Source organism: Cotesia glomerata, linkage group LG10 (assembly GCF_020080835.1).
Source record: "Cotesia glomerata isolate CgM1 linkage group LG10, MPM_Cglom_v2.3, whole genome shotgun sequence".
In the NCBI taxonomy this organism is placed as follows: Eukaryota; Metazoa; Arthropoda; class Insecta; order Hymenoptera; family Braconidae; genus Cotesia; species Cotesia glomerata.
In genome coordinates, this window is record NC_058167.1 from 14,356,945 (window position 1) to 14,369,923 (window position 12,979).

Below are 12,979 nucleotides of genomic sequence, written 5' to 3' on the forward strand. Positions count from 1 at the left end.
TACCACGTATCATCAACTATCAAATAACTGCAACCGAACCCGAATGTGTCTTCCCATTAGATCCTCGCTGCAAATACGAGTAATTTTAATTGTAATTACACAGTTGAAGGGCGGCCACGACGAAGAGCGACTCCACGATAATCTATCATAAAATGATCCCCCAATTTATCAATCAAAAATCCAATCAGGGTGACACAAATTGAATTGTTCGTCTTTGTTTTTGAGATATCGAAGATTTCTGTCCTACGCATGCTATTTTATTATTTTACCCTAAAATTAAAGATAATCGGTGATTGCCCGTGAGATTGTCCACCCGCGTTGTCATCAGATCGCTCCGTGATAAATCGGTAATGCAACACTTGAGACTCTCAGTGGGTCTTGAACTACCATGCATTATTGTCAATTATTTATTTATATTATTGAACTCTTCTTCTCTTCTTATACCGAAAGTAGTGCTCGTTAATGCTATGGAGTACTCGGTATTTTATTGTTCCCTGTTCGCTGTAATCTCCATACTTAAACTTGGTAGTTTAAAAAGCCATTACTGATTACTGCTCTAGCTCTATCATCTGTGATTCACCCGCGAAAAATAATAAAGTAAAACAACAGACGTTTTATAGGCAATCGCAAATGTTTAAGTAGGTATAATACTAAATAGGGGAAATTAAAACTAATTGAATATTTTAAGTTCAAGGGTAATAAGTAGTTATAAATCAAAAGCTTTTAATATTGAAGTAAACCTTATTTGGTTATGTTTGAGTGAAGTACTGTTTCATTTAAATTTTTTATTTATTATTATTATTATTATTTTTATACAATATATTTTCTGGAGACTGGTTTTTATAATACTATAAATCTGAATTTTTTTGTTGGCTGTCCAGTCTATTGCACGAATTTTTTAACTAATTATTTATCTAATAATTTATAATATCGTTCGCCTGTATTCCCTCCAGGCATAAACGATTTTAAAATTCGTATATAAATTTGTCATTAAAGGTAAATTTGACTGAAAAAATAATTCGGACGGCCCAGACCAGGACTCGAACCTGGATCTTTTGGTATCGCGCCAACTGCTCTTCTCTTGAGCTATCCAAGACATTATTATTATTATTATTATTATTATTATTATTATTATTATTATTATTATTATTATTATTATTATTATTTAATTTTTTTACTTTTTTTTTTTTTTTAATAATTTTTGTAGGTGCAAAAATTGTCTTTAAATTAATTATGATTTTTTTTTATTTATAATAATTTGTTATAATTTTTTTTTTCAATAAATCGAATTTTTAATTACAAATAATATTAATAATAATAATAATAATAATTGAGAAAATTTAATTTTTTTCAGCGTTATCTCATTTCAATTTTGTTATCAAGACATGAAATCAAAAAATGAAAAAAATTCTTAATGTTAGAATTTAAAAAAAATGATATACTGATAAAAGAATTGATTTGTAAGTAATACAGAAAGTTTAGTAAATTTTTTTTCAGAAGCTTCTTTAAAATTAAATATGGAAATAGTAATTAAATTTAATCAAATCCTTCTTTTAATATAAAATAATATAAAAAATTATAAACTCACTTATAAGAACCCGGTGTATTGTAACAAGATCCATAAACACAAGGATCCCGATCACACTCATTGATATCATCAGCACAAGTCGGTCCAGTAAATCCCAATGCGCACTTGCATTGATACCCATTGTCAAGAGACTGGCACTCAGCGCCATTTTTGCAGGGTGCTGAAGAGCAATGGTCTTGTCTCTCGCAATATTGTCCTGAAAAAAAGCAAAAAAATGAATTTAGCAACTATAAACGGTAATTTATAAAATGACAATGGCACGTGTTTCTTTATAAAATAAATCTAGCATCTCCCGGCTACTTAAATAATTGCTAACGAGGCTCGCGGCGAGTCCTTTGTACGCTATTATACACATTATATATAAAACGACTTAACTTGTGTGTAAATCACAGACACACACTACAAAAGAATTCACCGTACAGCAAAGTATCGTGTAATTAGTTTCGCTAATCAGCAATATCCGAGAAGATACTTTACTAACAATCTCAATCCGTTATCATGATTAATTTTTTATCTAATCATTAACTCGCTGAATTATGGCCCGTATAAAAATTTAAATCATTAGCTATTTGAATACAACAATTACAATTGCTATTATTTTTATTCATTTATAATTGTAAGCTTGTCATTATTTATTTCTCACATAAATTCATAAATTTATTGATTTTTCAGTTTATTCAACAAGTGGAGATCCGGTCACACCTTATTAGTTATCACATCGGATAATTATGTTAAATACGAATATAATAACGGTATTTTATATGATCGCGTAATCTGCATTAACATTGCCTTGAATTATTCACCTACGCGAATCACAATTGCAGGTATTATGAGTACGTATTAATAGAACGTTGATATACATTATTTATGTCTCTATTTATCTAATATTATAAAATACCAATTTATTATTACTGATTTTTTATTTCTGCTACCAGAACTGCTTTTTCCGATATCATTTTTTTATTTTATTGTTAAAATTATGTTTATATTTATATATATTACGAACAAGGTCCTGCAACTCATGCAATTTTATTAGCATGATTCATCAATTCAATCTAGATTGCCTAGAAAATTATTGTACGGTTCATTAAATAACGAGTATGTAATTTAACATACAAATAATATTTATTGGCAAGTAGTTATTTTTAATTGATAAAAATAAAACTAAAAATTATACTGTAATTGGAAAGATAATTATAATTACATGTTATAGTTATAGATATTGCATAATTTAATTAAAATTAATTTATTTGAAAAAAAAATTGTTCAGTTTCATATACTACCATTAATTTTATGATAAAAGTAACTAATTTATTTTTTCAATACAAAAAAATAAGTTCAGGAATAAATTTTAAATTTAAATTTATGCGCCCGCATCTGCCATTTTGTGAAACGACTCCATCTTAATTAACGACAAGTTTTAGTTTCAAGTTTTTTTTTTATAAAAAGTATGTTCAATTTTTCCGACTGAGTAATTTTTGACAATGTAAAATTTTTATATGATTTGTGATTAATTTTTTTGTATTAATATTTATAAAAAAAAAAAGTAAAAATTACCTGTAAAGCCGAATGTACACGAACAAGTGTATTCTTCAAGTGAATGTAAAACACAAGCAGCGCCATTTAAACATGGAGATGAATTACATGCATTGTCCATAGGTATTTCACAGAGACTAGCACTAAAACCAATCGGACAATCACAAGTGAAAGATGGCGTTCCATTTGGATTCTCTTTGACGCGACAAGACCCGCCATTTTGACATCGCGGGCCTTTGTGACAAGGGTTCAGATGCTGACAATATTCTCCCACATATTTTGATGTACAGCTGAAAAAAAAAGGAAATAAATTAAAATTTATCATATAAATTTTGTATATTGTAAATAACTTTTAAGCTATCCATGTAAGAAAAAAAAATTGTAAGACTTTTTTTGTAGAAAATTTGATCCTCTACAATAAATGTCAATGAAAAAACTCTAGTCGATAGTTCGACCAGTTTAAACGAATTGATCTTTTAAGTAAAATTAAGGGTTTCTTCATTTAATTAAATAAACGATTTACGAGGCACGGAATAAAATACTCGGAAAATTAGAGCCAGATGGCCGCTAAAGGAAACTATTCCTCTGGATTTCTAAGCAGGAAGAAAGAGCACATGTCGTAGCACGTTTCCAGCGTGAGGCAAAGACAGAAAACGCTTAACTCAACTTTATCTTAGTATTTACTAGTGTAGTGTAATATAGTAAAGGTGATGCGTGCAGTAAAACAACTTGGCCACGTATCAATCACGATTCAGTGGCAATAAAGTTCCACTCTCCAGCTGCACTCCAAAGTACCTTCCACCGCAAAAAGACTAGAAACTTGCATTATCCTCATCGCACTAAGCCTCGGAAAAGGTATAGACACCACACTGCATTTTTTACTCTCCATTACCTTAATTCTTATCTTGATGGAAAAAGTTGTAAATTACTTGTTAATATATCCTCAACTTTATTTTAACTTACACTGATAAAAGAAAATTCTTGACTGGAGTGTAAATTTTCTTGGCTCAAGAAAATATTTGGGAGGATTTAAAATTTCTTGAATGAAGTCATAGTTTTTTGAGCCAAGAAAATTTTATTAAGTCAAGAAAATTTCTTCTTGCTCCAAAATAACTTTTGTCTTCCTTAAAATTTACTTGGTGCAAGAAATTTGTTTCTTCTGTGTAGACGTTTATTTTTTAACTCATAACTTAAACATTAAAATTACTATTACCAAATTGATGTTTCATCAATAAATTTTTGCATTTTTTTCATCATGATATTGTGCGAAATATTTTGTTTATTGCGTTTATTTACATAGGAACAGCAAATAAGACTTTTTGCGCTTGTGTTTTGGCACACACTCTCTGCTCGTTGTGCCAACACATCCATAACCGACTGCTCCATCTACTCCATTACCTAGTTGAATTTATAATCAACAGATGGTCTTGTATTTTTTTTCAAATGTTTTTTTTCAAATTTTTTTTGACATTAAAGAATTTTTTTGCATATTGTTTATCAATAGCAGATAAAAAAATATTTAAATTTTAAAGATTAGTCAATAATTTAAATAGGTCTAGGTATAACACAATAAAACACCTTTAAGGAATAATATTTATGACTTAAATTTCTTCTTTTGATTATTAAAAACCATCAAATAATTGCCATAAAAAAAATTATTGTACAAACATAAACTTAAAAATTTATTCGTTGAATACTCTGATATCGATTCACATTTCAATGCAAATTGCTTCCGACTAGTACCAGATCGGTACAATAATCTCGATTCCATATTGAATCTCGAATAAAAATATAAAAAGGATCTTTCTTGTGCATGCATATATGTATAATATAAATATAAACAAAAATATAAATACAAATATAAAGCATATACCGATCCATAAAAGATAATTCACATAATCATGTCGGTATTTTTTACATTTAAAATTGAATATTGATAACTCATTCGTTAAATTGCATTCAGTACTGTTTCTCAACAATTTCTTTCTATACATATATGCATTGTATTGTAGAGGGAACATATAAGGACTAACCTTGGCGCATCGTACTGGACAATTGATTGAAACGAAAAGATCTTTTGTTGAATTACCATACAAATGTCAACTCAGTTTTATGCTAAATGTAAATTTTGTAACAAAGAAAATTTTTGAGCGTTATTAAAAAATTAAAAAAAACATTTAACCGCTTCGCTGTACATGTATGATAATAGTGTAGGCTAAAGTCTTTTATGGTTAGGTTAGACACCCTTATTTTTTTACCCGTTATTTATGGCTATCATTAAGATTATGAGTTATGAGCGGTACACAATTTTCTGGAAGGACTTTTAGAGGCTGTTTTAACTAGAAATTTATTTCATGATCATAATACATCTCAGACTTCAGCTACAGCTGCATCATTGCTAAGTTAATGCGATAATATTCTAGTTCAAGGGATGGAATCGAGTTTAATTGTTTTATCCTTTGATGGAAGTGGTTACTGGTTTAAATTAAAAGTTACGCTTGTAAAAATTTTAAAAAGATATTCAAGTGTTAATAAACAAAAGTATCCTTTTTTTACACTAAAAAATTTTACTAGACGATTTTAATGAGTGTAAAATAAAGAAAAATTATTTTATTTTAAAGAATTCTTAATTTTTTTCATCCGCATAATAATTATAATTTAATAATTCGATTATAAACTAGCATAGAAGAATAAAAAAAGAAGAACTTCAGAAGCGAGAAGCCAGCAATAAAATATTTAATTGCGCGTAAGACGTAATAAATGTTTATGACATGAGTCTCTCGTCGCTGCAAGCACAAATAATAATAAGTACATATAATAATAATATTATAATATTATATTCAATGGACCTACACCACGACGACTTCACGGTGAACAATATACATACAATGTTTACACAATAAACCGTCGTGTTAAATAAAATAATACAAGATATCAATACTTTTAACAGAAAGTAACGCTAGTTTTATCTAATCTCTGAATCCAGTAATACAAATTTAATTTAAATAAATTACCTTCTCTTTAAAATAAAATTCTTCAGAGTTGAAATTTTTCAAAAAATACTTTTTTTTATCAGAGGACCGTTAGAATGATTTTTATTTTTATTATAATAGATTTCCTGTCATTAAATAAATGTGGTTTCTCATTATTTTGAAAAGTTTTTTTTTCCTCTGAATTTTTAATCGATGCACGTGGGCGCTTCGCCGAGAGATGCAAGATGCAGCCGATCATTTTGATTAAAATAATTAAACATGTATTATACGGTGCAGGGCTTAGTAAGGATAAGAATCGATTGGATGAGATTATATTATTTTTTGGGAGTCCGGAAATTAACGGGCCCCTTTTAACTTGCTTTGAAATTACACATTACTTGGTGTGTCGTTAATAAAATCTTGTATATATATATATAGAGAGAGAGAGAGAGAGAGATGCTTTTATTATTGGGATTCAAGGAAGTGAAAAATAAAACGGGAGAATTTATTATTTTATTTAATAGGAGGCTTTTCTGAGAAAAATTCAATTGGAAAATAAATAATTTAATTTTTTAAAAGTAATAATAATAAGTACTTAAGTGGCGAAAAAAAAATTTTCGTAGCAAATAAAAGTGTTATTATGAATCCGTTGTATAGTATTTGCAGTGGAACTAACGTCGATCTGGAGAGGAAAGTGAAAATAAGAGAGAAAAATGAAGGAGTTGCTTTGCGATATAATAACAAGAGCTGTACTTTAAAACTAGTTATAGTATAGTGCAGCAAAGAGCAAAGTAGCATTGCATTGCATTGCATGTTCTGCTGAAGAATGGCCAAACGCGACAGTTGGTGCCATAAATGGGATTCGCCGAGAGAAAAATTTAAGTACAAGGACGATTGGATTGGATCAATCGCTCAGCAATTTAAGGAGAAAAAATTGCTATCCCAGGAGGAAAAAATGACGGGGAACCAGGTGACTGGAACGGTTCAGATATGGCACAAGAAATGTCATTTTTATTATTTTTTTAAAAAATGATTATTGCGGAGTTCTATGTTATTAATTTAAAAGTTGAAAATTTATAGAGTAAAAAATATTTTTTTCAATTTTTTGATATTCTAAGTTTTTTGGTTGAAAAAATTCTATACTAACATTTAAATTGTAAGGAAATAATTTTTTTCTTTTTTAATAATGAAAAATTTTTTTCTTAATAAAAAATTGAACTAAATATTTTTAAATTATTTTGATATTTAATTTGAAAAATGAATTTTTTGATTTTTAGTTTAAAAAAATTTTTTTTTTAATAAAAATTTCTAGATTCTTTTAACTAAATATTGAAAAAAAATTTTTTCCCAATTTTATTTGATTTTATTGAAAAGTTCCTGGCGATCAAAATCACGAAATAAATTTCTATCAATAAAATCTAAAAAGGTCTAACGAAAAAGATATGTGAAAATAAATTCCTTGAGTTAGTTTTTGGCACGAGCTCAAATTACCGGTACAGTGATAAAAGACAGAAAAAAAGTAAAACTGAGAATAAGGGTAAGGATGAAGGGGTGAGAGGACAAGCGAAAATGGAGGATGGAGGCAAGATGAATAAGGCAGAAGACAGCTGTTGTTATTGGTTGATCCAAAGTGCGTACCACGCTTCACCGGTCTTATTAAACGACGTCGGCACGACACTATACTCAGGCATTCACACTTAATACATGTGCCGATCAGATCGCGAGTCTTATGGGATGGGATTGGCTTTTTGAGCAACTAAACCGAGTTAAGGACCGGAGGATCTGCAGAGGCATTTATTTCTTGTGGACTTTACTCTCGTTTGCTCACTAAGCAGCATTGCGTCGTGTGCAGGAACCTGACGTGCCAAATTGTTTGCACTGGCTCTTACTCTGTATCTCAACAGTTGAGACTCTACAAAGTGCTTTATTGGATGCCGGCTTTGGCTCGGAGATTCCAATTTTCCAATAACAATCTTAGTTTTGAGATTTAAGATTCAGAGTTTGCAAAAATTTAAGATTCAAATTTTACTATTATTAAATAATCTAACTATAAATAAAATTTTAATTATAATTTTTAAAAACGTCTCAAATTTTTGTGATTGTAATTTATTGAGTCAATCCTTTGACAAATTTTTGTTTAAGTAAATAAAATATTTACAGCTCTTTAAAATACAAAAATTAATGTAAATATAAAAAATATAAATTAATTATTTCAATAATATTCATTATTATTTACAACAAAATTGTATATATTGATGAAAAATTTCAAGTTTCAAGATTTAATCTCGAGTTTTGGTTGAAAAATGTCAAAGTGGGTGGGAAGCTTGGACTAATATCACCACCCACTGTATAAATATAAATATAAATATAAATTTTGGTCTTATATATAAGCTTATTGCAAAATAAAGTATTTCTTATTGTCTTTCTTTATTTAAACGGGCGGGCTCCATTAGCCTTCGTTGGCTTGTAATTTGCCGTGCCGAATGTTAATGGACTCAGATGGCTTCTCTCGATGAGAATGTTAAGGCTCTCCTCTTTTATGGCGTATACATTTTTATCCAGATACACGGGTTAAGTATAATAATAAACCAGAGGACAGAAATGAGGATAACAGTAGCCAAACTTATATAGTCTTAAGCTTCAGCTCTTGCTCTTACTCTTAAGAATTAATATGAAGAAACGTCAAGACAAATAAACGGAGCCTTTGCCAATTTTTAGCCGCCCCTTTCCCCCTATCTTCTTCCTCCCGGTCACTTTTTATCAGACATCAACAGGATAAAAACTCACTGCTAATTATACTAATAAAAAACTAATGATTTTAAATTCCCATTAAGTATAATCAATATTATATTCAATTACTTTTCATTCCATTAAATATCTTTCGGATTAATGCTACTACAATATCAAAGTCGAATTAAATTAAGTAGTTATTATTTATTTTTATTGTTCAAATTTTATTTTGAAGTCGTGAGCTGCTTCAATTTAAGTAGTAATTATTGTAAAAATTGGCGCATATTTTTTTGAATTCTATAAAAATTTTTTATTTAAAAAAAAATAATAATAATTTAAAAATTAGCTTTACTATTTTTTTTTGTGATTAAAAAAATAGTAGATAAATTATTAAAAAAATGAGAAGAACTCAAAGACGATACTGAAGAGGAAACGATATCTAATCTGAGTATGAGGGAGCTGTTTTTAGTTGAAGCGATGTTGTTATTTGTTGAGGAGAAGGATCATCAAATCGTTTTAAAAAGAGGAGAGGCTCTTCCCACGTGGATTGTGTGACTGCGGGCTGCTGTACACAAGAGACGAGTACGATACCAGGAGAGGACCATACATACCGCGCAGATCTCATACTCAACTCAAGCAGATCCGGATCACGAGTTGAGAGGGATAGGAGGCTGAGTATGAGATGTCTGAGTGTTATTCATTTCATGATGCTTTAGCCCTATCCATGGTTTTGTTTTGTTGATGTATAGAAGAATGGAGAGAGGTGAAGGGAGTTTGGAAAAAAATTGCTTTTTTTTTTTTTTGTAATTATGCTAAATTGCTGTTTCGAACTTAAATTCCGAGGTAAGTATTAAAGAAACGTCCAAATGATAAGAGATAAATTTAATTTACTGCAAAAAAATTTTTTGTCAATTTATTTTACCCTACACTGATAGAAGGATTTGTTTATAGTTAAAAATATTTTTTAATATTTAACAAATCATTTATTAGAGACTACTTTTTAGTCCTTAATAAATATTTCTTAGTATTTAAAAAGATTTAAGGTAAAAACCCCATCAGTGACACCTTTAACCCCCATTAGTAGCACTTTTTCTTTCAATAAAAAAATATTCTACTTGAAATAAAAATTAAAAATTTTTTTGATCAAAAGGTCTTAAAGATTAGAAATAATATATTCATTATTGAAATTAATGATCTAATTAATTGAATAAGTACCAAAATCAAAGAAAGTGTCAGTAATGGGGTCCCCACCACTAATCGGGTCTTTTACCCTATTAATATTTAATAAATGAATATCAGATTTATTAAATACAAACAAATTATTTTAAATACTAAGAAATATTTGTTTAATACTAAAAAGTGGTCTCTAATAAATGATTTGTTAACTAAAATTTGAATTTTTAAATCATGAAGTTTTAAAGATATAAAATTTTTTCAATCAAACTTTATTAGTTACAAAATTTTCGACTTCAATTTCTTGCCAATGTATTCGAAATACAAAAAATGAATAAGATAGCTTTTTTATAAGAAATTTGGAGAAAAAGTAAACTGTTTTCCCGTTGGAATACCTCAAAAGCATTAAATTCACAGCAAGAGTTTTTTTTTCGGCAATAAAATGTAAATCGTTCGATATACATGAGTATAAATATAAATCGGTAGGAAAAAGTGAATTTTCGGGCATAACAAATTGCGACACACAATAAAAATTTAAAACCCAACTTATACTAAAATTTTTTATCCGCTTAGTGTAGTTGGAAGGACCCAGGTTTTGTGAAAGCATTTCCAGAAGACGAGACTGGTTTTTTGCGGCAAACTGCCTCTACTCAGTCTTTCACTTGAGACACTTGAGGAGGTCCCGTCTCAACGATTACGTTTGCATCTTTCATTTCTCCCATATTGTACATTGTACATTGTACTATATACCATTACATGCACCGGCATGTACACATAATATAATATAGAATAGAATATGGACTGTATTATGTATCGCAAAGGGGTTATGTTTAATAATACGGTGCATTATTTAAACATACTCGAACATAAATACGATAAGGTACTTTGCCGCTCAACGTAAACTAGACACGCCTAAGATGACGAAAGACAGATATAATAAACCGTTTTTTACCATGAGAACCCTTTCTAAACTTTATTTAGATTCTAATAATAATAATCATTGATTAGACTTTATCTAAATTAACGATTACAGTACTTGATAATAAAAATTTTTTTGACAAAAAATTATTAATAAATCCTTGACTAATTTTTGATTAAAATGCAATAAAATTATTTTTTTTTTAATTAAGGTAGTTAATGAATTTAATTGAACCCCTTATCATTTGCTAGATAACAGCTGACGCAATAAACTATAATTATAATTTTAACCTAATTATCAACTGTCGTTAAAATTTGATAAAATTTAATACTTGTCTAAACGAAATTCATCAGAACAAAGACAGTATCAAACTAGAGGGCTTATTGATTGAATCTTAATTTAAAATGTCGAAAGTTGTGTTAATTATTTGTTCAGTTTTTGCGTTATTTTTTGCAGTGGTTGAAAGTTTTAATGAAGATCAACATTATCAAGATAGAATAAGTGAGTTTGTGAGAAGAAAAAATCTTGGATATGATATAACAACTACAACTTCAACTACTACAAGTACAACTACAACTACACCTACGCCTACAACAACAATGAGTTATAAAGATGAAACTACAACTAAATCAAGTGAATCTATTGGAACTAAAATGAACTCTACCAAGATAGACTCAAGTTTTGTCAAAACTACTGAGAATTCGAATGAACCTCATCATCAAAAGTGTTCACCTTCTGATCAATTAGTAAGTAACTTAATTAATAATAATTTTTATTTCAAAAATTAATTTGAAGCTATTTTTCTTCAGTAAATTTTTGACCAAAGTGACCAAAATTAAAAGACTCCGCTGTTAAAATTTTTTTTGCTTCTTCTGATATTTGTAACTCATTTATCGTTGGCCATATAAATAGCGTGTTACAATTTTTTTGTATCAAATTTCTACTTATAGTACTTAACAATAAAATAAAGAGCTTATTTTTATTCTTGAACAAAATTTTCGAGCCTGTTTCCGAGAAAACAAAATTTTTTTTTAATATCGTTAAAATTTTTTTTTTTTCTTTTCAGTGTTTAATTTCATTAGACAATTGCTGTACTGGATATAAATGCACTAAATTTGAAAGACTTCCCAAGAATATAGGATTTTGCTATACGCTACCTAAATATGATGTAATTAATCCTTTCGCTGAGCAAATTGAAAAAGCAGCAGTTAATATTGTTAGATTTATTAGAGATGCTGATGCAGCCTTAAAATTAATATTTAGAGTGTTATAATTATTAGACAACGAATAAACGTATTTAAATTTTGAATAATGTGGTAAATTTTGTAACTGACTCATTCCTTGAATATAATCGATTTAAGGTTAAACTTGTTGAGATGAGTTTAAATAATAATGTAATAAGAGTTGATAACAAAAAAGGTTTAAATGAAAAAGAAAAACCCGATGAAAGTAGAACGACGGTGAGGAATGTCGAATGGTTCGTAAGACAGGAATCGATCGGATCGCCGATCGGGTGGGGTTAATTATCGAAAAATGATCGGCAATTCGGGTCGCGAGCTCCTGCAACATAACCAAGAGTATAAAGCCGCCAATTAGGCCAACGAGAGCTTCGCAAGAGCAAGTTTCGCACGTCTGTCAGCCACGTGTGGGCATCTTTGAACAAAAACTGCCGACCAACATATACAATACACACTATATGTATATATTGTTTATGTACTTTAATGTAACTAAACGCACATGTGTTGTCTGTAAGTGTATTAGTGTCTACAAAGCTCATTGGCTCTTTATCTTGACTCCTTCCTTATTACACTTCGACACTCGATTTTGATCTCAACCACCATCTTTATTTTTTTACCTCAATACTCGCGTACGTTCATTCTTCGGCATTATCTTCCATCGATCGGTGGATGAATCGGTGGTTACATTTGCAAAAAATAATAATGAGTAACTCAACTCGATAATGCTGGCAACTATTCGGGTAAAAAAATTATTAACGGTTCAAATTATTTCTAAATAATAACAATAATTTTGAATTTTTCAAATTATTATTATTACTATTAT

At 29.1% G+C, this 12,979-nt stretch overlaps 1 protein-coding gene across 2 annotated transcripts in view; it reads right to left on the reverse strand.

Moving 5' to 3' along the window:
* Positions 1 to 12,979, reverse strand: part of LOC123272329 (neurogenic locus Notch protein) — a 145,594-nt gene that overhangs the window by 79,721 nt on the left and 52,894 nt on the right. For both annotated transcript variants that reach the window (XM_044739010.1, XM_044739011.1), the window contains exons 3-4: positions 3,146 to 3,414; positions 1,589 to 1,784 (exon numbers count right to left, since the gene is read on the reverse strand). In XM_044739010.1, the coding sequence (XP_044594945.1) occupies positions 1,589 to 1,784; positions 3,146 to 3,414 (465 nt within the window). The remainder of the gene's footprint in view (positions 1 to 1,588; positions 1,785 to 3,145; positions 3,415 to 12,979) is intronic.